Source organism: Helicoverpa armigera, chromosome 11, assembly GCF_030705265.1.
Source record: "Helicoverpa armigera isolate CAAS_96S chromosome 11, ASM3070526v1, whole genome shotgun sequence".
NCBI lineage: Eukaryota > Metazoa > Arthropoda > Insecta > Lepidoptera > Noctuidae > Helicoverpa > Helicoverpa armigera.
Window position 1 is genome coordinate 10,456,489 of NC_087130.1, and position 23,037 is coordinate 10,479,525.

General features: G+C 35.5%; 1 protein-coding gene across 1 annotated transcript in view; it reads left to right on the forward strand.

Moving 5' to 3' along the window:
• The window catches only part of LOC126056697 (GTP-binding protein REM 1), a 160,733-nt gene extending 143,428 nt beyond the window's left edge, over positions 1–17,305 (forward strand). Inside the window, 4 exon segments of the mRNA XM_064036926.1 lie at positions 8,213–8,298; positions 8,953–9,142; positions 14,552–14,690; positions 14,692–17,305. Coding sequence (XP_063892996.1) covers positions 8,213–8,298; positions 8,953–9,142; positions 14,552–14,690; positions 14,692–14,827 — 551 coding nt within the window. The 3' untranslated portion in view covers positions 14,828–17,305.
• The last annotated feature ends 5,732 nt before the right edge of the window (positions 17,306–23,037 follow it).

The window sequence follows — 23,037 nt, forward strand, 5'->3', positions numbered from 1 at the left end:
ATATTTTTTTGAAGATCTGATAAATATTTATAGCACGAATCTAAATACACGCAACATCGCGCCATAACAAAAGTACCTACATAAATTAAGCTTATTTTTCCATTAAACTTAATCAAACTGTTACCTAAGCTCTTAAATAAGTTGTACAACGTGAAGGGTGCTAGAAATAAGTCAAATAACCTTCATGAAACTGAAAATAAATTCTTCAAATTAATAGGTTCCTAATATTTACTACTTTCATTTGCCATGCATATCACGATATCGATATATTAATAAGAAATTACAAATGTGTCAATATCATCACCCTTGCTTCATCATCATCATCTCAGCCATAGGACGTCCACTGCTGAACATAGGCCTCCCCTTTTGATCTCCACAGATACCTGTTGGAAGCGACCTGCATCCAGCGTCTTCCGGCGACCTTTATAAGGTCGTCTGTCCACCTCGTTGGTGGACCCTTGCTTATTTGTCTGTCAATCATATTGTCCTTTCTTCTTCTTCCACACTCTTTTATTTGACATCATCTCATTACTAACATAATTCAGAAGCCAGTAAGTCTGTCACCAGTCTAACCAAGGGGTATTGGGTTGCCGGGTAACTGGGTTGAGGAGGTCAGATAGGCAGTCGCTTCTTGCAAAGCACTGGTACTCAGCTGAATCCGGTTAGACTGGAAGCCGACCCCAACATAGTTGGGAAAAAGGCTCGGTGGATGATGATCTCACTACTAACATACTAACATAATTTCAAGCCATATCGTCTTTCACACAAGCCCCAAATAAATATTATTGAAATTAACCTCCCTTTAGTACAATCAAACACTAAACACCAACATTGCATTCACAATCTTCATAATCCTACAAAGCAAATAGAACAATAATTACATACTAATTTGGCATGGAAGCTACTAGAACACATACAGATCACGGAGTAAAGAAAGATGAGAGGAGATACCATAATGCATGTAGGTCAGGCGCGTTCTTCTAGGCCAAATTCGTACCGTAGGCAAGACCAAAACAATCAGTTACGAGTGAACTAACGAGACGTTAGGGTTCTTAGAGACATCAACAACGATTTTTGGTATTATAAAAAACTAGTTTCTGCCAGCGGTTTCACCCGCATCCCGTGGGAACCGCTGCATGGATAAAAGTAGCCTATAGCCTTCCTCGATAAATGGCCTATCTAACACTGAAATAATTTTTCAAATCGGACTAGTAGTTCCTGAGATTAGTGCGTTCAAGTAAACAAACAAACAAACTCTTCAGCTTTATAATATTAGTATCTATAGATGATCGGATCCAAAGAAAGGCGAAAACAGAAACATTCCTCGTCACCGCTCACCCGCATTGGCGACGCTACTTTCTTAGGCCATGGCACCTCCGCTAGTCATTTTGTTCTCCATAACACACACACACACACACATAATGCAGAAACCAATTACAGAACAGCAGAATCCATGGTATTAAGCTAAAGGGGATCCGTTAGGAAATAGGTCGGCATTATCTTGTGATGCGAAGCAAGACTGGGTAATAGGGTATATTAAATTATGTATTATCTGTATGGGGTTATTGGTGTTATGGGAAATCGCTATCTGTTCTGCGAGTAAAAAACATGGTAAATAATAAGCGTGGATTTTGCTTGAAGAGAAAATATATACATGGCCGGTAAACAAATGATCAACATGAGCTTTTTTTAAAAAAATAATATAACAACTTGTTAATTTTCTATGGGTTAATACTTTACCTGAAATAAATTGTTTTTTTTTTATTATGTATTTTAAATCTATAGCCAACGACACACACATTCACACATTCAGGAAGCGCTAAAAAGGTTATTTTTCATGAATTAATACCAAAAATTCTTAGACTTACGTCCCCACTCAGAGACATTTAATGGTTACTTAAACCATTCCTTAGTAAAGGATTTGTATGACATTCCGTCACTAAGGAGTGACTTAAGTAATCATGAAATGTCTCTGAGTGGGGAGGTTAAAGAAGGGTTCCTACCCAGCAAATAAAAAATATACAAAATGCATCACCCTCGTAGTAAATCATTATTGAACGACATAATTATAAAGGATTAATTACGGTGTGAGGGATTAATCACGGCAGGAGCGAGGATTAGTTCTGATTTGATTGTTCCTGCTGCAGGATTAGGAGAGGAGGAGGACATGTGCCTGATATAGCGTTACACAAGGCTATATCATGTCACGTGTAAGAAACTGTACATATGTGTACATTCTACATAGGACTTTCTAGAAGAACTATGGCTTGAATGACCCATACAAATACAAAAATACCTACAAAAAAAAAACAATTGCAACCCCTTCTTCTTTTTTGGTTGATCAGGATACTGCAAGTAGTCGCCTAAAAACGGCAAACTCTTTAGGTACGGTAGACTGCACGTCAGTGGTAACTGTCATGCACCTTAACTCAATAGTAATAAGTACGATTTTCCTATAAAACTGTTACCACTGACCTGAAGTTGACTGTACTACTTAGCGAAAGCGTCTTTGAACTTTTAAAAATATTTGATGGTGTTTAAGTACTATCACCACTTTTAATTGTCAGGTATTTCAAACTCTTTACAAGGCCACATTTAGCAACTAAGTTTCAATATAAGTATATTTTTTTTATATAATAGCGCAACAAACTAGTAAACTATTTACTGTACCATGCGGGCATAGAACCCCTGACACGCCACATCAGTCAATTGTTCAGGCACTACGCCAAACGCTATCGTTACTGCATTTCATGCCGAACTGTTGAAAGAACCTTCCAACAATGTATTTGAACATTTTTCTTGGCAATAAAGAGAAATACTTTCTCGGCCACGGAGGGAAGAAAGATAGCGGAGATGCCTCAAAGAAAGAAGGTAGGTCAGGCACCTTCTTTGGGTCAAGCAATGTCCGGTAGGCGTGATCAGTTTCAAGAACTAATGAGACGTTCGGGTGTCTTGTCAAGTCAAAACCAGCCTGTCAAAGATTGGTCAATTAATGAATAGTGATTTTATTTTGAAAATAAAGGCGATTTCCATAGAAGCCATGTAAGAGCGGAGCTTGTACCGTTCCTCGCCCCCCGAACACCCGCATTTTGGCGCGCTACTTTCTTAGGAGATTTTGCATTATGACATCTTCGATAGTTATTTGGTTCTCTATGTTCACGACAAACATTGCCAATAATGATATGTCTATTATTCTAGGAAAGTCTATTGTGTTGGCAGAAAGGCATGTGGTCTCATTGATGAGGAGATTCATTAAAATAGTTGTGGGGTGCCAAGTATTTGTCTATGTGACATGGAAGTTAGTAATACATTTGTAGTGTTTGGCAGGTCACATATATCTGTGTGGTTTACAACGTGTTTAGTAAGCATATAAGCACTAAACACCATGTCTCTGCAAATAAAGATTCTGTGTTAAGAAATAAGTTGCATGATCACCTGTCACGCCATTTTTGAGCCCCTATAACTTGTTTTTCAAAAAATCTTCACAGACATAATCATGCCTTTTTAAATGACTCCTATGCCACATATGTACATGACACCACCGAGATAAATTTCAAAAATAGTATGATATTCGATTCTAGAATCTCCGAGGTTCTCTGGAATCCACACGTTGATCACAACCTGAAAATTCACACTTAACTTCCGCGTCAATCTAGTTACCACCTACAAATACACAGGAGACAACTTCCAACGGAACATCAGCAAAATATTCCATATAATTCCAAAACATAGGGAATTCAATCAGAGTTCAGTGGAACTGTCTCCCGAGGACAGCGTGACGTCAGGAGTCACGTAGCCGTCCCAATTACGTGGAGCCCTGGAATTATACACTATTCATGTGCAAGTGGGGCCAATGAATGTGAGGTTGTTCTGCTTATGAAACCGCCCAGTAGAGCTCGGGCTTTATACTCTTAACGTTAATTTTAAAATGGACCAAGGCAGGGTTTATACAATGAAGGGGTAATGGGGTTTGTCACAAATTGATAACTTGAGCCCTAGTTTCTCCGGTTCTCCAAAAGTTTAGTTATGATGGTGGATGTCACAAATAAGCAATTTTTTTGTAAAATATTTCATATTCTTTGTGATCTCAATACTTAAGCAATGTTGACAATACCTGTTGCTTAAAAGACAGATCAAGTTTCGATACATTTTCGCCCATTTCATGTCATAAAACTGGCGCCCAACTCGCTCCCTTCATAGCCACACTGAAAACTCACTTAACACTTACCCATTAGAATTATTTACTCGTTCAGTAATTTGGTTGTGCCCCATCAGATGTGACGTCATCGCGTCATTGTCCTATTTCGGGACGTTAGTCATGATTGATGGCATATCGAAGAGTTGACAATACTAATGGTGGTCATGAATCAAAATCCTGACTTCTAAATGATCGAATGTTTATTTATTTATGTTTGTGGGAGTTAATTATGAAGCGCTTAATGGGTATTGCTTCTCGGTATAGGTTTGTTATCGAACAGAATTAAAGAAAGGGTGTGAGTTGAGATGAGTGTCAGCCACGTTTGAGTAATTGATCTAATTGTTGTTTCTCGTCATCCCATTATACATATCCACTTTTGGCACTAAAATATAGATGACTTTTCATTCAATGACAATCAGTATCAATAGACCTATCAACCTATCATAATGTAATAATAGCTTTCAGGGTCTTAATTAAATAAAATTATTATTCATCTTTGCCTAAAGCCACAACCATCTAGTAGATGATCACAAATTTAAATTTATTTTAACCTAGCAATACCGAACTAGCGTGGATGATTAATTATATCAAGCGAGTTGACTTATTATAGTCAAAATAAACCGGCCAAGTGCGAGTCGGACTCGCGCACCGAGGGTTCCGTACAAATCCTGTATAGATAAAAAGTGAGTCTCGCGCCAACCGTTCAGTTTAGAACAATCATAGTTATGGTAATTTCGTGAGAGTCAAAATAGTTAATATTTTTTATTTTCTAATATAACTAAAATAGTAGGCCAGTACCTTGTAAAAGTTATTTTATTAAAGTTATTTATATACAACATTTTATAGCCATCATTCAGGAATCTGATTGAAAATCACTAATTATGTCTTAAAGGTCATTGGGCATATCTGACCCGCTTTGTAAAAAGTGACGGACATGAATCAAAGTAGTTTTAAATCGTGGAGAATGGTATGACGTTTCTTTGAATATAAATATTTTATTAAAATTCCATGGAGACGAATGTTCAGGATCGTTTGAAAAATATAAAAGACAAGCAGTTTCAGAGGATTGTACAGGTTGCAATGCTAGTTATTTTATTGTTAAAGACTTTTCATAAAGAAGGAAGATGCCAATTCGGATGACCAGGATCTGATGAGAATCTGGAAACCCTGAGAAATCGAGGGCAACTCTTGAATATTGTAGGCACGCATCGAGTCATAACCAGACATGTGAGTGTATTTTTGAGGGTACTGGTAAACAGTGAAGGTTTGGAGCTGATTTGATTATGGAGACTACAGAGAGTCGAGGGAACTCCTGGACGGTATGTTGCAACTACCACGTGCTTGGGCTTATTTTATTCGTATTGGCGAAGACTTTCCACATAGATAGGTTTGACTGTCATTGTGGGATCGATAGCAAAGATCAGATATAGTTATTGGAACTCCTTTACAATTTATAACGTAACCTTGTGTTGGAGTTTATTTTATTTTAGGTGATGAGAATTCACTTCTAACTTGGGTTAAAGCAGCCATTGCAGGAATGGGATCTTTTATTTTTGAGGAATTAATCACCTAACGAGCCCCAGTTTCAGGTGTTTTTCGAAACCGCCTGACGACTTGTAGCTGTCGAATTGTAACAACGACTTCTAGAGGATTCGGTAGAGATAGATAGTAGGATTCGGGGCTGCTGGCTTTACGTTTCTAGAGCCTTGACAAAAGTGTAATTCTGTCCCTTTCTTTGTTTTATAAAGTGGGCTTTATTTTATTTTGTAGCATTTTACTCACAAGTCCAACTTCAAACATATACAAAAGCAACAAGAAAAGCAAGAAAGAAATTAAAAATATGTTAGGTGCATCGGTCTAGAAGTCGGTGTCCAGAGGATGCATCTATATTTATTTAACCACCGAGATCTAGACCGATGCATATAAACAGTTTTCTTGTTGTTTTTAGAAGTTGTTTTTTTTTGTAAAAAGTTTTTATTTTTAACTTTTGTGAAAAGTTCTCGTCAATACGAATAATATAAGCCCAAACACGACGTAACTAAAACATACCGTTAAGGAGTTCTCTCAACTTTCTCACGTCTCCATCATCAGGTAAGCTCTAAACCTTCAATGTTTGATAGTATCACCAGACATACATCTGAGAATCAAGTTTTAATCCTATGCATGCCTACAATTTCTGATAGTTGCCCTCGATTTCTCAGGATTTCCATCATCAGATCCTGACCTGATGACAATGAAAATAAACGGTGACTATACTCTTTCACTACAAAGAAATGATTTCTCAAATCCGTCAAACGTGGTCGTTTAAATTCCCCATTGAAATGAGGAAAATATTTGATGTTTACACCAGATTTGCTCCAGATTCCCATGGTTCATATTGATGCGACTAATGCCATAGTAAATCAGAGCCTTTATCATTATACTGTGTTATATTTCGTTCGTATCCGCCGTGGGTGGGTATGGTTTTCATACTAAGGTGCCCAATGACCTTTGAATGATTTAAAATTTTCACAGTTTAGAGGCAATTATATGTATTTAAGACGTGTTTGATATGAATTTCACTTTTTATTCAAAACTTCAATATCTCTACGCGTTCATGTGAAAAAGGGTAGATAGTAAGTTTATAATTATAAAAAAAATATTTTATGTCATGTAAGCAAAAATAATATTTTAATATTTTATGTAACTTCAAATTTATCATTTTCGCAATTTTTCCTTCATCTATACTATATAACGTTGCTTCGTGCAAAATTTTAAGATTCTGAGTTCACGGGAAGTACCTTGTAGGTTTTGATTCCCTAGCGTTGACGGAAATTCGTCTAAGGTGTCGGTAAAACTGCTGTATCTTTTGATCGCTTTAACTTAGAAGTTTGATTTTTTCATTGCTTAAAGGGACAATAGACCTAGGTATTTGGTATAAATTTCAATTTGGTACCTTTATTCGTTCGTGAGAAATAAGGTAGTAAGTTTCATTTTATTAAAATATTTTTATTATATTATATAACTAAAAAAATGTGATTTTCGCAATTTTTCCTATATTTGCATTATATAACAATGCTTCATGCCAAATTTCAAGATTCTGAGTTTACGGGAAGTACCCTGTAGGTTTTGATTCCTTTGCGAGTGTCGAAAATTTGTTGAAAATATCGACATAATCGGTTGTATCTTTTGATTGGCTTGGCTTAGAAGTTTGATATTTTCACATCTTGAAGGGGCAATAGACTCGAGTATTTCATGTGAATTTCAGCTTGATACGTCCACGCGTTCTTAAGATAAAGGGTCTTGACAGACAGACAGACAGACAGACAGACGGACAACAAAGTGATCCTATAAGGGTTCCGTTTTTTCCTTTCGAGGTACGGAACCCTAAAAACATAGAAATAATCTTTGTGTAAAATGTTTTGCTCTGTAGGATGAGATATTCTAGTCCAAGTATCGCAGTGTCGATTGAAAGCACTTATCTAGACGCCTAGACGCAAAAACCATAACGAAGACACGACTAAAATCTTAGTATCCCTTCTATTTTCCTTCATTTTATAAAAGAATTTTGAAGAGAAAACTCTAGATCTCACCTGAGATACAAGCTGAATGGATCCCACTTGAAAATAATTTTAAAATAAATTGAGGATTTTCATGGAATATCTTGAGGGAATATTGTCCGATACAAGAGATTTAGATCCTTTCAAAACAGCTTTATTTTGTTTTTAAATGCAATTTCACTCCAACGCTCTTTTATCAAAGTAAAAACGAAGAGGGATTTGCCTCGTTTTTGTTATTCGGAATGTCTTAATAGGTACAATGTTTTGTGTTGTGATAATTTTTAAATAAAAGTTTTTTTTTTTATTGTAAATTAAAACAAACACTAAATGTTAATTATAATTACCCTCTTTTGAAAAAAAAAACAATACCTATAATACCTAATTCCAAAACTGTATTTTACATAAGACCATCAAAGAAAAAATATGGTTAACCTAGTTTAGTTTCTAAACACTAAAATCAAAATCCTCTTTTCAGACGCGGATGGTTCAGAACAGAAAGTATCAATAATGCTGAACGGAGAAGAATCAGAATTATACTTCGTTAACTGTACTACGACAAAGGTAAATATTCTCCAAATGAAACTTTTCATAATTAATGAGAAGCTCAAACGAACTGAACTTGTAGCAAATTAATTTGTGCTCCGCTCGCTTTTCGAGACATTCTGCTAATTTAGAAGAATAAAATTTTACTTAAGTTTTGTGAAGACTTTAATGCCTGAACTTACAAGTCCTAGGCGACCGATTTGTTTTATGCAAATCGTTCATTCTTTCGTTCTTTAGTTCGATCTTTTTATAGCTGGGTGTATAATAGGTTGTGGGTCGTGGGTGTGATCTTTTTAGTTTTCAATCGTTTTGCATTGAGCATCATATGGCTCAAAGTTGTGCTATGTCAAATTATGGATGAAAATAAACTCTATTCACTAAAATGATATATGTAATGGTCTGGGTAAAATGAATGATATACCCGAGGAAAAGGATGTACTGAAATTATGACAGTCATGTAGTTACCTTTCATAAATAAATTAATTAATTAACTTGACACGCCAAATTTCATGAGTCTACCTGCATTAGTAACTAATAATTAACCAATCGACATTTTAAAGACGATGGACAAACATGTTCAATATTAATTCTCTTACATGTCAATCTAAATCTTCACTCACACTCACTAACAATCCCTCAAAAGTGTGTAAAATAATTCAGCCAATGTTGCAGGAGGAGATAGAACGCTCGGAGCCCCCTGATGCCTTCGTGGTGATCTACTCCGTGGTGGACAAGGCCTCGTTCCAGAAGGCTGAACAGGAACTGGCCAGGCTACTGGACTGTGACATGCTGAGGGCACGGCCGGCTATCTTGGTGGCCAACAAAATCGACCTGGCTAGGAGTCGAGCTGTTTCTACACAAGGTGAGGACATAAAGGCAATTCTTCTCTGTTAGTGTTCAAAAAAAAATTTTAACATTACCAACTGTTTGGTGGCCGAATAGTAATGATGGTGAATCCACACGATACAGACTAGTTTTTACAAATATCTGTACGAAATTAAAGTCTGAGAAAAAGTCTGTAAAATATGTGTAAAGATCTGAAGTCTGAGTGAAAATATGATGAAAAGGTATTTGTGCAGACTTGTCATTGGCTCAGACTTGACTTTCCATCATACAGACTTTTGTATGCACCGATTAGTTGTGCAGACGAAATTCTATGAAAGTCTGTGAATTTGATAACGTGTAGATCCACCATAAGTTCGATCCTCACCCATTGCATTATTGTCATGATTTCACTCCAGACACAAGCCTATTTGAGAAGAGACCACTTGAAAGGGCTAAATTGACTACTTACGAACATCCCACACAACTAACTAACTTTTAAGAAAATAAAAGAAACAAAGACATTCTTGGTCCAGGATTGCGGGCTTATTCGATAAATGTGACCTTTGAAAGGTCAATTCTTATTCTTATCCCTAATTTTAGGAACACTGGTGAGATTTTGTCAATACGGGTCTATCGTTTCCCCACAGAAGGTATCATTCGATTATTTTTTCTCGTCCTAAAAATAAAAGGTGAATGGAATACCTTTTGAAGGTGTCTTGAACGAAACGCCAATTGTTAAGTACAAATTCAATTCTTATTGATTCTTCTTCAATGTCAAAGTTGACGTTATTTTTGTGTGGCGTGACACGGGCACCAATTCTAGATTTTTCGAATCTTCGTTGCCGAAGGAGTAGCAAGAGATCTAATTATAATCGAATAAATGATTAAGGTTCACATCTGAAAATGAACTATACCATATACTTTTTAATAATACTTTAGTTTTCCTAGTATTCTGAAAATCAAACTAATTTTGCTGATCCAAAAAAAAAAGCCATCACTCTACTTATGACTATGGTCTACTTATAATATTCTATCTCGTAGACACAATATATGTAGGTACTTGTACCTATATTTTCCTATGACAGATTTATTCTTACAATAGCTTGAAAAGACGGTTAATCTAAAAGATAATAATGTCGCATATCTTCGCAAATGACTTTCTGATAACTAGATTAGAAAAAGATACTATAAGGGCTGTTACACAATAACGGAGAACGTGACAACGTAATTTATGAAGACGTTTAATGATTAAATAACTGTCATGATTAAGGTCATCATTTTCTGGTTAGTCCTTTCAGTAAAATTAAAACATAGAAAAAATAAATCATTGCATCTTTTCTGGAAACTTTAATACGATACTGGCCATATAGGTCGAACGTGTAGCAGTTTTGGCAAATATAATGTACCTACAGTGCTCTTAGAGTTACTCAACTCATATTTTAAAAACTGGGTTGAAAACTTGCAAAAGTGTATTAAATATCGATGATCGGGAATGCCTAGAAACTCTATCAGAATATGTGCTTATTTCACAAAGTACACCACTTATAAGGCGGCCTCCTACTAGTCAGACTAGCAACTATTATAAGCAATGTAGACACAGCCTTATAACCACGTATTACACGTACGGTACCACGCTGTTACGAGAGTACAATTTCACCAACGTTATTACATTTACTTGTACATTTTACTAACTTTATACCTACATGATTTACTAGCTAGAAATTCCTGTATATGTTCTGAATTTCTAGTATTGTTTAAGTAAGCTAAGTAACAGTCTTTTGTAATGATCTTGGTTATAGATAGATGGGTGATTTTCATAATTACGCCCCTTCTAACGGTACCTACTACAAGTTTAGAAATGCTTTATTTAAGAGTGAGTAAATAATCAAATGACGTACTTTGGGTGCAGTGGAAGGGAGTGACAGACTCCTACTGACTAAAACCCACCATGTTTTTGCTGGAACCCAATATACAGGGTGTTTGGCGCATGGACCGACAAAAATTTTTGGGGGATTCGTGAGGCCATGTACTAGTTTTCACTCATAGACCCAATGTCCTATATGTCACTGTATTCGAGATACGATTTTTTTTGTTTGTTTTTAAAAATTACCGGAACTATCACCTTTAAAACGCTATAACTTTTCAGTCTGTTGTCGAATTTACACCAAATCACTTTCATTGCGTTCTCTGATGTATTATTATTCCAAATAAAACATAAATTCATAGCACTAGATGGAAAAAAATACTTGTTGAGCTTCCAAACTCTTAAAATGAAAAACGTATGAAAAATGTCAAATTCAAAATTAATTATAAAAAAGTAAAAGCTTTTATGAACTTCGTTTAATAAAAAAATTGCCTACTTAATACCCTTTCCAACGATATGCCACATGGGTGTGAAATCATTAATAATGTCGTCAAAATCAGAGCAGGAACGAACACGCACTCTAACGTCTCTAACAACGAACCCGTTTGATAGAACAATGGTAAGCAGGTAATTGGCAGGTAAACTGCCTGTCTCTTTCTTACGCATGAAAAATATCTCTTGTCTTTGTCTATCATTGGGTTGGAGTTTGTTATGTGATCCTTGTTTAGTCGAGATTTGACTATCTCTGCTATCGGAAGTGTCCGTGTATTTCACGTTTTCCTATTTCGTTGTTTTTTGTTAAAGTTTGTTTTTGTTAAGTTTTGTTTGTTGAACTTTTCTGTTAAACTGTTGGTGTATTCACCGTGCTTGTTACAATGCCTAACTTCAGCAACGAAGAGTATGCTGACATGTTGTTGGCATATGGCAGCGCTAATTGTAACGCTCGTGAAGCGCGTAGAATTTACCAGCAGCGTTATCCTAACCGGCGTATACCACACCACGAGACGTTTGCTACAACCTATCGACGTCTGAGGGAGACTGGAAACATAAATTTCCAAGAGCCTCGCGTTAATGTGAGGCAACATAATGTTGTAATTGATGAAAGCATTTTGCAAGCTTTTGATGAGGATCCAACGACAAGTATTCGAGTTGTAGCTGAAAGACTTCACTTGTCGGTTTGGAAAGTTTGGTCAGTTCTTCGGGAAAATGGAAAGCATGCGTATCACTACACTTCTGTTCAAGGTACGTTAAGTACTTTATTTATTTTATCAGGCGAAATCGTAAAACTAAATTTTGAACCAGTTATCTTCGACCTTATTGTGCTGAAATTTTGCACCCAAAAAACTTGTATTTTAAAATGGTTTTAACCATACACTTATTTTAAACGTTTACAAATATCCTTGTAGCTTTACTGGTTCGTTTTTCAAATAAATACCTAGTAACTTTTATTTTTCTAATTTTATCTTTTAAATTTATGTTAGTTTTGCCATTCAAAAGTGAATTTTTACCAGTCTTTAATGGATTGTTCTAGGTCTCATAGATGATGATCACAGGAGACGGCTCGATTTTGCCGATTTATGATGCATACGGACGTAGATGATACAAATTTTTAAAAGAATTTTGTGGACTGATGAATCCAATTTTAATCACGAGGGAATTGTGAATCTCCACAACCTTCACCATTGGGCGCAAAAAAGACAAAATCCCCGCAAGAAAAGACAAAGTTCCTTTCAAACTAAGTTTAGTGTAAACGTTTGGGCGGGGTTATTGGAAGACACCTGATCGGTCCACATTTCTTACCAGAGCGCCTGACCGGAGAAAATTATTTGAATTTTTACTCGAAGATTTACCTGAATTGGTATTACCAGTATTAGATGGAGAACCAATTATTTTCCAAAATGATGGCTGTCCAGCACATTACCAGCGAGACGTGCGAGAACATTTGGACAACTGTTTTCCAAATTCATGGATCGGAAGAGGCGGCCCAATTCCTTGGCCTGCACGTTCACCAGACCTGACGCCCTTGGATTTTTATGTCTGGGGCCGTGCAAAAGAAATTGTGTATGCGACTGAAGTACCCACAAGAGAAATTTTAATCGAAAGAATAAATTGCGCCTTTGAAATTATGAAAGCAGAAATGCGACTGAGGACGACGACTGTAGAAATTAGAAAAGATGCCGTGCATGCATTCGCAACAGAGGCAGTCATTTTGAACATAATTTATAACTTAAATTTAATTAAAACATTTTAAAACATTTTGTGTTTTCATTACCCTGGCACTGGTTAATGTGTACCTTTAGGTTTGTGACGACATTATTAATGATTTCACACCCATGTGGCATATCGTTGGAAAGGGTATTAAGTAGGCATTTTTTTATTAAATGAAGTTCATAAAAGCTTTTACTTTTTTATAATTAATTTTGAATTTGACATTTTTCATACGTTTTTCATTTTAAGACTTTGGAAGCTCAACAAGTATTTTTTTCCATCTAGTGCTATGAATTTATGTTTTATTTGGAATAATAATACATCAGAGAACGCAATGAAAGTGATTTGGTGTAAATTCGACAACAGACTGAAAAGTTATAGCGTTTTAAAGGTGATAGTTCCGGTAATTTTTAAAAACAAACAAAAAAAATCGTATCTCGAATACAGTGACATATAGGACATTGGGTCTATGAGTGAAAACTAGTACATGGCCTCACGAATCCCCCAAAAAATTGTGTCGGTCCATGCGCCAAACACCCTGTATAGAAGACTAGCTTTTGCCCGCGAATTCGTTCGCGTGGAATAGTGACTTCCGGCAGATTTTTGGTTTGACCGATAGATGATGCTGTATGTCCAGAATAAATTAATTTTTTTGGAATAAAAACTATCCTATGGCCTTTTTCAAGTTCCAAACTAAAATGTCTGTGCCAAATTTCAGACAAATCGGTTCAGTAGTTTAGGTGCGAAGAAAAGACAGACAGACAGAGTTACTTTCGCATTTATAATATTAGTTTGGATTTGTGTCTCTGCCCTATAATAAGATTACCAAACTTAGTACGACCAAACACGGAATATTGTGTATCCAATATATATTTTTATTAAGGACAGTTTCCACATAATTATGTTTTATAGGCGAGCTGATTTCCTCAGGGATAGGCTCCAGGGCTTATGATTCCCTTATTCCTATTATCTTATTAACTAAACATTGACGTTACGAAGTTTATTTGGCTTTTTTTGTATATTTTTTTATTGCGCCTTCTGGGTGTCCGAGTTTATTTTCGTCCGGAAAGTTTGTAATGAAAAACTGAATACGTTTATTTTTCAATGAATAAATAAATGTCGAAATACGCTTTAAAATTGTATTTTTTGTTTTAAGAGACGATGCTTAAAATTGTCGATTAGATACTTCATACAGATAGAAAGATTATTGTTTCCGCTGATTTTAGTAACAAAAGCTCCCATTACCTTCAAGTGTTTCAGAACTAAAAAATTCACTAACTAACAAATACAGATATTTAACTGTCTAATGAACTTTGAAAATACCGTGCTACTTTTTTACATAACATAAAACTAATACCACCTTTTCTCCCACAGACGGCAAATGCCTAGCCTGCACCTACAAAGCGAAATTCATAGAAGTCTCAGTCGGGATAAACCACAACGTAGACGAACTTCTAGTTGGCATTCTCAACCAGATCCGGCTAAAACGACAGCAGTACACCGCCGAAGGAGGGGGAATCCTCACCAGCCCACTGGTACAAATCCCGAGGAGTTGTCCGAGCAAGTATGAAGGCCAGACAAATGTTCACCTGGATCTTCGGGAAAGAAGACTCTAAGTTCAAAAACTGTGAGAATCTCCACGTCCTGTGAGTGGAGAGTGACGGACCGGTGTTCGTCTAAAGTGGGACTTCTGTTCAAGTGTAAGCTAGTTTGTATTGTTTGTTTATATTTAAATGTTAAAATGATGCGGCTGGTTGTGGCAGCTAGATTCTGTGTCGTGTATTTTTTAGAATATTTTGTTTGTAATACTTTTGGTGTTGTAACATGTGTATCCGGCTTAAAAGTTATTAAAGTATGCAGAGACAAAAAATGTTCCCTGAAAAATTAATTACTGTTCAGACATTTCAATTTCCTGTACAAGTTGGGAGTCGATGTAAATAAAGTGCTTTTTAATATTAATTCTCATATAAGTTCCGATCAGATGACGTAACCAGCCGTGTTGCCAACCAAAAAAATAAAATGCCAAAATATAAAATTGGTATTACTAGTCGTTATGTGCCAATTTTGAGAGAATTTAATAAATCTAGATAAGTTTATATTTAAATATTTAAGTAAGGTACAAGTGAGACGTGCAGTATTTTCCCGAATACTTTTAATATATCATTAAAATGACGTATCAGCAATATATAACTATAAGTGATATATTATATCATGTAGATATATATAATTATATATTGTATAATAAATGCTAATGTTATTGGACCATGCGTACTTACATAATTATTAATAACTCATAACAATATTGTCGTAATTTTATAGAATATATAGTACCTATATAATAATACACCAATATACCTATTTGTGTAGTTAATCAGTATGTGTTACTATATTATGGAACTATGGCATACTTAGTTATAATTTTGTCTGTGTGTACCCACATTTCATGAATTCCTAATGTAATTGGAATGGTAACAAAAATATTTTTGAGTATCAAAAACGGTGTTGCAATTTCACATAATGTTTGGTAATTTCACGAAATTACCATTATGAAAAGTTCTAAGTCACCTCAGGGGTGAGTAAAATCACAATTTTCCCCTAAATACACAAAGAATTATAATAAAACTGACAATTATATTTACATTAGGATTTCAACACTTTTTCACAAGAAGTATAACATTAACTTGCGTTCTGGTATTTGTACAATTTTATGTTCAAATTCGAATGATCCAGGGTCCATGTTATTCCTTCCATTCATGCCAAAAACCAACTCATTTATCGTAGCAAAATTATCAAAATAACTTCTATCGACCTTTGATTAAGGTAGAAATTCAATTAAACATTACAACTATTTGGTTAAAGTTTTTAAAAAACTGTTCATCATTGGCACTAAATGCCATTCACTATGCATTTATTAAACAAATAGGTAATTATTCACTTTGTCCGTATTCCAATGCGGTTAAAGTTGTAAAATTGAAAAAATAGCCCAAAGGCAGCTATCTGAAAGTTCATTAAAAAATTGTTTCAGTAATTTTTCAAACTTTTTGTTTATATAAATGTAATATTTAGATATTATATAAATGTATATAATCAATGCGAATGCACTTAAGGATTTGATGTTGTATTTAATATTATAAATAACTTTAGTGAAACATTTATACATGTTCATGTACTATAGTTATCCTTATACTCATATTAACTGTTTGTAATCTATATTAATTTTATGAGGTGATTGTAAATTTTACTCAATCACAGTAATTTTCAGAAAAAAAAATGTCCTGTCAGAATTTCGTCATTCTTTATAATCACCTCATTAAAATTATCAACATTGTCCACAGTAGTAGAAAACGCCCAATTTACTATAGTTAAAAATGATAACTAAAATCCTAAAACGCCATGACTGAACACCAAAACCATTTTATTACTCCTATTTAATATCTTACGTCTTTTGGATTACGATTCAAAACAGTGCCTTTTTATTGTTAAAAAAAACGTATTATAATACCTTATGTGCTATTTTTACTGATAATTTGTGAAAAAAAATATATAAAATTACTTACCCTAGTAGTTGTTATACTTTCCTATTGTCAGATTGTATTAAAATACACTGATTCGTATAAAATGTTGCTTAATACGTCATAGACATAGCTGGTATTAACTGGCTATTTTCAGAAATAACCAGTTACTATCAACAATGTATGTATGATTAACTTTGCCCTTTACGTGGCTGGTTAAAAAATAAAAATAGTGGTGTTAATTTTGTAAATACATGTTACTAGTATTATTATGTGCATTTTGCAAAATGTATGAGCTTTCAATTGTATTTAGTGGGCCTAGACAGACGTTGTTTATTTGGTATATTATTTGAGACATAATTGAAAAAAAAGAGCTAAATTAATAAATGAAGACTAAATAAAAATATGTAGCAATTAATTTACGTTTGAAACATACCTATAATTACATGTCTATATAACTTGTAACGTATTTTTTCCCCTATCTACTTTGTCCGGGTAATCTACGAAATAAACCAGCGGTAATGTGTGTAGGCCTTTAAGAATTATCATTATTGTAACATACGTAGCTAGTGTTTATTGTAAATAAACTGATTGACAATAAATTTGATTACTTTAAGTGGTAAATTCCTTTCTTTGTCTCGTTCTTAAATGTATTTGATGGTATTTTACTCAAACTCCAACATTGAAATAAACTAAGCCTAGATGTCCTCTGTATTACCCAAAACGAAATTAGTATATTATAACGACAAAAGCATAAATATCATTCTATTTAGCTCCAGATTAATTTACACAAAAAAAATATCGTACAACATGAAAGACTCTTTCAAAAACCTTGATATAAAAAAACAACATCCTATGATCATTAAAAAATATTGGGTCAAGCCGAAATCTATATCACTCAGGTGTAACGTCACCGCGATGACGTCACTACTCCAATCAAACTCGATGGGTTTCCATCATAGAGAACAAAATGACTAGCGGAGATGTCATAACGCAAAATCTCCTAAGAAAGTAGCGCGCTAAAATGTGGGTGTTCGGGGGACGAGAAACGTTACTGTCTCCATCCTTTTACACTTTCTTTGGCACCCGCCCATTTTATTTAAACCATATCAAAAATCAATCAAGATTAACCTTTGACAGATTGACAGACTCATCAACTCATCTTTGGAACACGACTTTTTTTTCAAAATAAAATTACTAATTAATCAAGACCATTTTTAAACAGGTGTCCCAAGGAACCCTAATACCTCGTAAGTCACATGTGTCACAACTGATCGTTTGGTCCCGCCTCCTACGTACGTTCCTTGACCTACAAGAAGGCGCCTGACCTACCTATGGCATCTCCGCTATCCTTCCTTCCTCTGTGGTCTCGATACACATGACGTGTACTAACGATGGTATTTTTAGAGATCACGATTGGTCGAACGCTTGACTGCGTTGCGGATTCGATTTCTGAACGCATTTGGAAATGACGTAATATTGGTAGGCATTTTTATATTGGCAGGAAATGAAGAGGAATAGCTAAGTTAATGATAATCTATATTTATAAAAATGAATCCCTATATCCTTTGGTTTCATCCTTTTGTCGCAATCCGGATACGGGAAGCAGGTATCTCGGGACGCGGGTGCTACCGCGGGCGAGAGCTAGTAGTTAAAAAATACTTAAATTAGCATGTTGATTTCTGACACTTACGCGAATATTAGACATTAAATTTAAATTGCATTTTTATTGTTACTTTTTACAAAATACATCTTCTGATGGCACTTTTTGGAAGCTAAGTTAAAAAATACCTACAAAACAAGCTAAAATTAGAACAAAATGTGCTTATTTAGAACAAGAACAGTTGGTAAACTTAATTAAGGATGTTTCTTCGCTCCGTGGTCAGATGACTATTGTTTCGCATGAAATACTGACTTTCCACCGCATCCTGTGAACGTGGCAGTACTGTGACGCACGAAATTAAGAAAGGGCAAGTATAAAGTTGGTAAGTTATACATAAGTTACGTAGAATTGTACTGTCCTTTAGTGGTGGGTCTGTTTACTGCTGAGACCACTTGCAACCGTTGGATAAAATTAAAATCATTAAGAAAAATATAATGTTTATGAAGAAATTATAGTAGATAGGTAGGTCAATTTAAAAAAAGACATTGAAAATATCATTTCTGCCAATCTATATGATTCTTGACAATCCTCTGAAATTTTCCAAAAATAAAGGCTAATCTTTTCATAACAGGTACTCAATTATTTATTAGCATTCTAGCTAAATGTTATATGGGGATAGGATTTATAAAGTAGAGTAGCTAAATGGGCCCTGTAAGTTAAATAATTTATTTTTCTTTCGACCATATCATGAATATAACAGGCTAAAATTACACACATAAAAAATATATGTATAAGAAAGTGTGTAACTCATTAAATAAATTAGCTTTTTTCTAAATCTAAACCCACTGTTTCTCATAACTTCATTCACGGATATAATAAAGACGTCAGTCAAATATAATTGTTCCAATTCCTCAGTTGTAAGGCGGGAATATAACTTCCTTACCATAATCGGCACCCCTGACTTTATAATCGGCAATTTACATACTTAACCACGCATTACCATAATTCCTTTAGATTAACATCTTTATTGGGAAACAAAGACTTAAATCTAATGTTTGTTTGTCTGTGGTAAATAAGTGTTGATCACTTCTTCATCTCATGCTAAAATGTCTCTCTATCTTTTTCCAATAATATAGACTGAAAGCCAAACTGGACTGAAACCTACCTACAGTTACACTTAAAGCATATAGTTGAGTACCAGTATATTACACTAGCCGTTTTCCCGCATTTGTAGGAACTACTGCCCGTACCGGGATAAATTACTCGGGAAGAGTGAAGCTTTTCAACACTGAAAGATTTTTTCAAATCGATTAAGCAGTTTTGGAGCCTTTAGGTTACAAAAAAAAAACTATTCATTAAACTTATTAGTATAGAATAGATTAAGGTCTATGTAGGTCCCAGCTAGCTGATACCTACTTCTAGCTGCTAGCTCGTCCCAGATAGCTGGGACCTACAGCTTATCGTGCCATCCAAAACACGGAACAACTCGCTATGACAAAATAGCCAACTATCCACAGACCGACCGTGCCAAGCGTTGCTCAATCTTATGATCGATCTGGCTTTGACTTAGCCACGAACTCTTCTTATAATCGGAACACAGATGGAATAAACTAGAAACATGCATGGAATAGCCGGATAGGTTAAAACAAACTGGTTACGTTACTAATCCAGCATTGTTAGAGCAGGCTTAATGGCGTTCACGTGAGTAATGAACCAGCTTATATTCGGACAACGCTTGCAACGCAGCTTGTTATTGGAAGTTCAGTCTTGTTGTGTACTGCATAGAGTTACAAATCTAATGCTTAGATGTCGTGGATATAGTTTGGAAAATGTTACAGGAGAAATATTTCAATTAGTCTTTATGTTTAAATCTCCACATAGATTTGATTTGACGTTACATTAGAACAGATTAACTTATTAATTTATCTTCTTCTTGAATTATTCTACCTGCTTCTGAAAATCTGTGCTTCCGTTTTAGGGTTCCGTACCCAAAGGGTAAAACGGGACCCTATTCTTTCTGTCCGACCGTCCGTCCGTCCGTCTGTCACCAGGCTGTATCTCATGAACCGTGATAGTTAGAGAGTTGAAATTTTCACAGATGATGTATTTCTGTTGCCGCTATAACAACAAATACTGAAAACTAGAATAGAATAAATATTTCGGAGGGCTTCCATACAACAAACGTGATTTTTTCGTTCATTTTTGCTCGACATCCATAAATATATAGGATATTAGTTTGGATGTTACGGAACCCTACGTACGCGAGTCCAACTCGCACTTGGCCGGTTTTTGAGTTCATGGCGAATAGACATACTTACCAAGATTTTTTGTTTTTTAATATTAAAATACATATACAATACAATATTATCTTACCATCGAAAATAAAACCAATTACAATATTAGGTTGTCTATCCGAATATAAAATTAAGTTATCAAATAAAGGCAGAACAATGAAATTAGCTGAAACAATGAAAGTAGCAAACAATTAGAAAACACGAGCATTTTGTAAAACGTTAATATAATTAGACAGCGCCGTGAAATTGCTAATCCTGGATTAAGAATTAAACTTTTGGAAGGTTTTGCTAATATATTTTAAGTCTGCAAAAGTAAAGGGGAAGTGAAAATAATTAAAAACTCCCGTTGGTCGCAAGTACTACTGATGGTCCTAGGTTCAATTTCTGGATAGGGGTGTGATCTAATCAAGTCTAAATATGTACCTTTATTTTCAGGCTACATTGGCCTTATAGATGACTGTATACCTTAAAGACTAACATACATATTAGTAATAATAGTAAATTAAAAAGTACACCCATACCTGGAAGGGCACGTAAAACCGGCGTCCCCAAATGCTACCCAATACTCTTAGCAGTCTTTGTTACAATTCCACATCAGAGCCCGTCAGGCAGATTTAAGAAAACTCCAAACTTGTGAGGTGACTAAATCTGCAATTTCCACAATAAGAAGAAGATCAACAAACAAAATGGCTGATGAACACATAAAATATTTAAATAGATAAATACATTAAAACTATAGGTCCCGGCTATCATTGAACATCTTTGGCAGTCAGCAGTTACGGGTATTCAGAAGCCAGTAAGTCTGACAACTAGTTTTACCTAGGAGTTTTGGGTTACCCGGGTAACTGAGTTGAGGAGGTGTGATAGCTAGTCCTTTTAAATCCTTTTAAAACACTGATACTCAGCTGCATCTCGTTAGACTGGAAGCCGACCCTACACAGTTGGGAAAAGGCTAGGCAAATGATGAGGTACATTAAAAATATGTCTTACCAAATAATTGACCACTGCAAAGCCATGCCGACTTATTAGAACATTACATACAGTTATCTTACCAAACCTTAATAGCTAACTGCGGTTACATCAGAACCTAGTTAGATCGTACCAGAATTGGTAACCGCCCGTATTTAGGCTAACCGACGTGCTTGCGCTATATTATATGTGTCTAGTCTAAACTTGATTATTCTACCGTCTATTCTAGGTAATACCTAGCTGGTATGGAATACCTAAACACATGGATTTCTCAACATTCAGAAAATAAACGAACACTTCAGCTTTGTAATATTAGTAAGTATAGATGAAAGACCAGACGTGAGCAAATTCTAAGTTCAACTGCAAACTTTAAGTCGACTAATACTTTGTACGGTTTCATAAATCTGTATGAGATGAATCAGAGTATAGTATATATAGTCCTCCTTATCGTTTTCGATAACGGCGACCTATGGCAAGTTCACCTCCTAGCATGAGCCCTGATGTGACTGGCGAAACCGAGTTTGCATTTAAAGACCCGGTCGCAAGTGCTGCAGAATAACTGACCCGCACTATTGAGAGTATAGTTGTATGAAGGCTTAGGTCTCTCTTTTCGTAACTGGCGCTTTTCGTCTAAAGCCTCGAGTCTTTTTTCTTCGAATAACTTGACGTTTTCATAGATCGTTTTGCGCCAAGATGACCTATTTAAGGCAAGCTTCTCCCAATCTGTAGGGTGGATACCGCACGCTTTCAGATGTCTTTTGAAAACGTCCTTGTAGCGAAGATATTGTCCTCCTTGCTTGCGTTTACCTTCTGCCATCTCGGTATAGAAGATCGCTTTAGGTAGACGGTGGTTGTCCATGCGAATGACGTGTCCACACCACCTGAGTTGTCGTTGCATTAACAACGCCTCCATTCCATACATATTAGACCGTCGGAGAACCTCCGTGTTGGAAACGCGATCTTGCCACTTTATTCTTAAGATCGACCTCAGACACCTAAGATGGAATGTGTCGAGTTTTTTTACATCTGACTTATATAGGCACCACGTCTCCGCGCCATACATAAGCAGAGGCAACACTAGTGCTTTGTAAACGTTGATTTTAGTTTGCAGCTTTATGTCATGGGATCTCCAGACACGGTCATTGAGTCGTCCAAATGTTGCAGCCGCGTTTGCGATGCGTAGAGGTATCTCTGAAGCTAGGGTGTTATCATTTCTGATATTGCTTCCAAGGTATTTAAAATGAGTTACTTCCTCTAGTGGCTTGCCATCCACTTTTACAGTCTCCTTGTCTAGTTCGTGTCCACGTGACGGTTGTTTGAGGATCTGTGTCTTAGCGATGCTTATGACTAAGCCAAATCTTATGCAGGACTGATGTAATGCATCGACGTATTTTTGCAAATATGTCAGGTTGTCAGACATAAGACACACATCGTCAGCGTAGAGAATTTCGAGGATGGAGATCTTAGTCAGTTTAGTTTTTG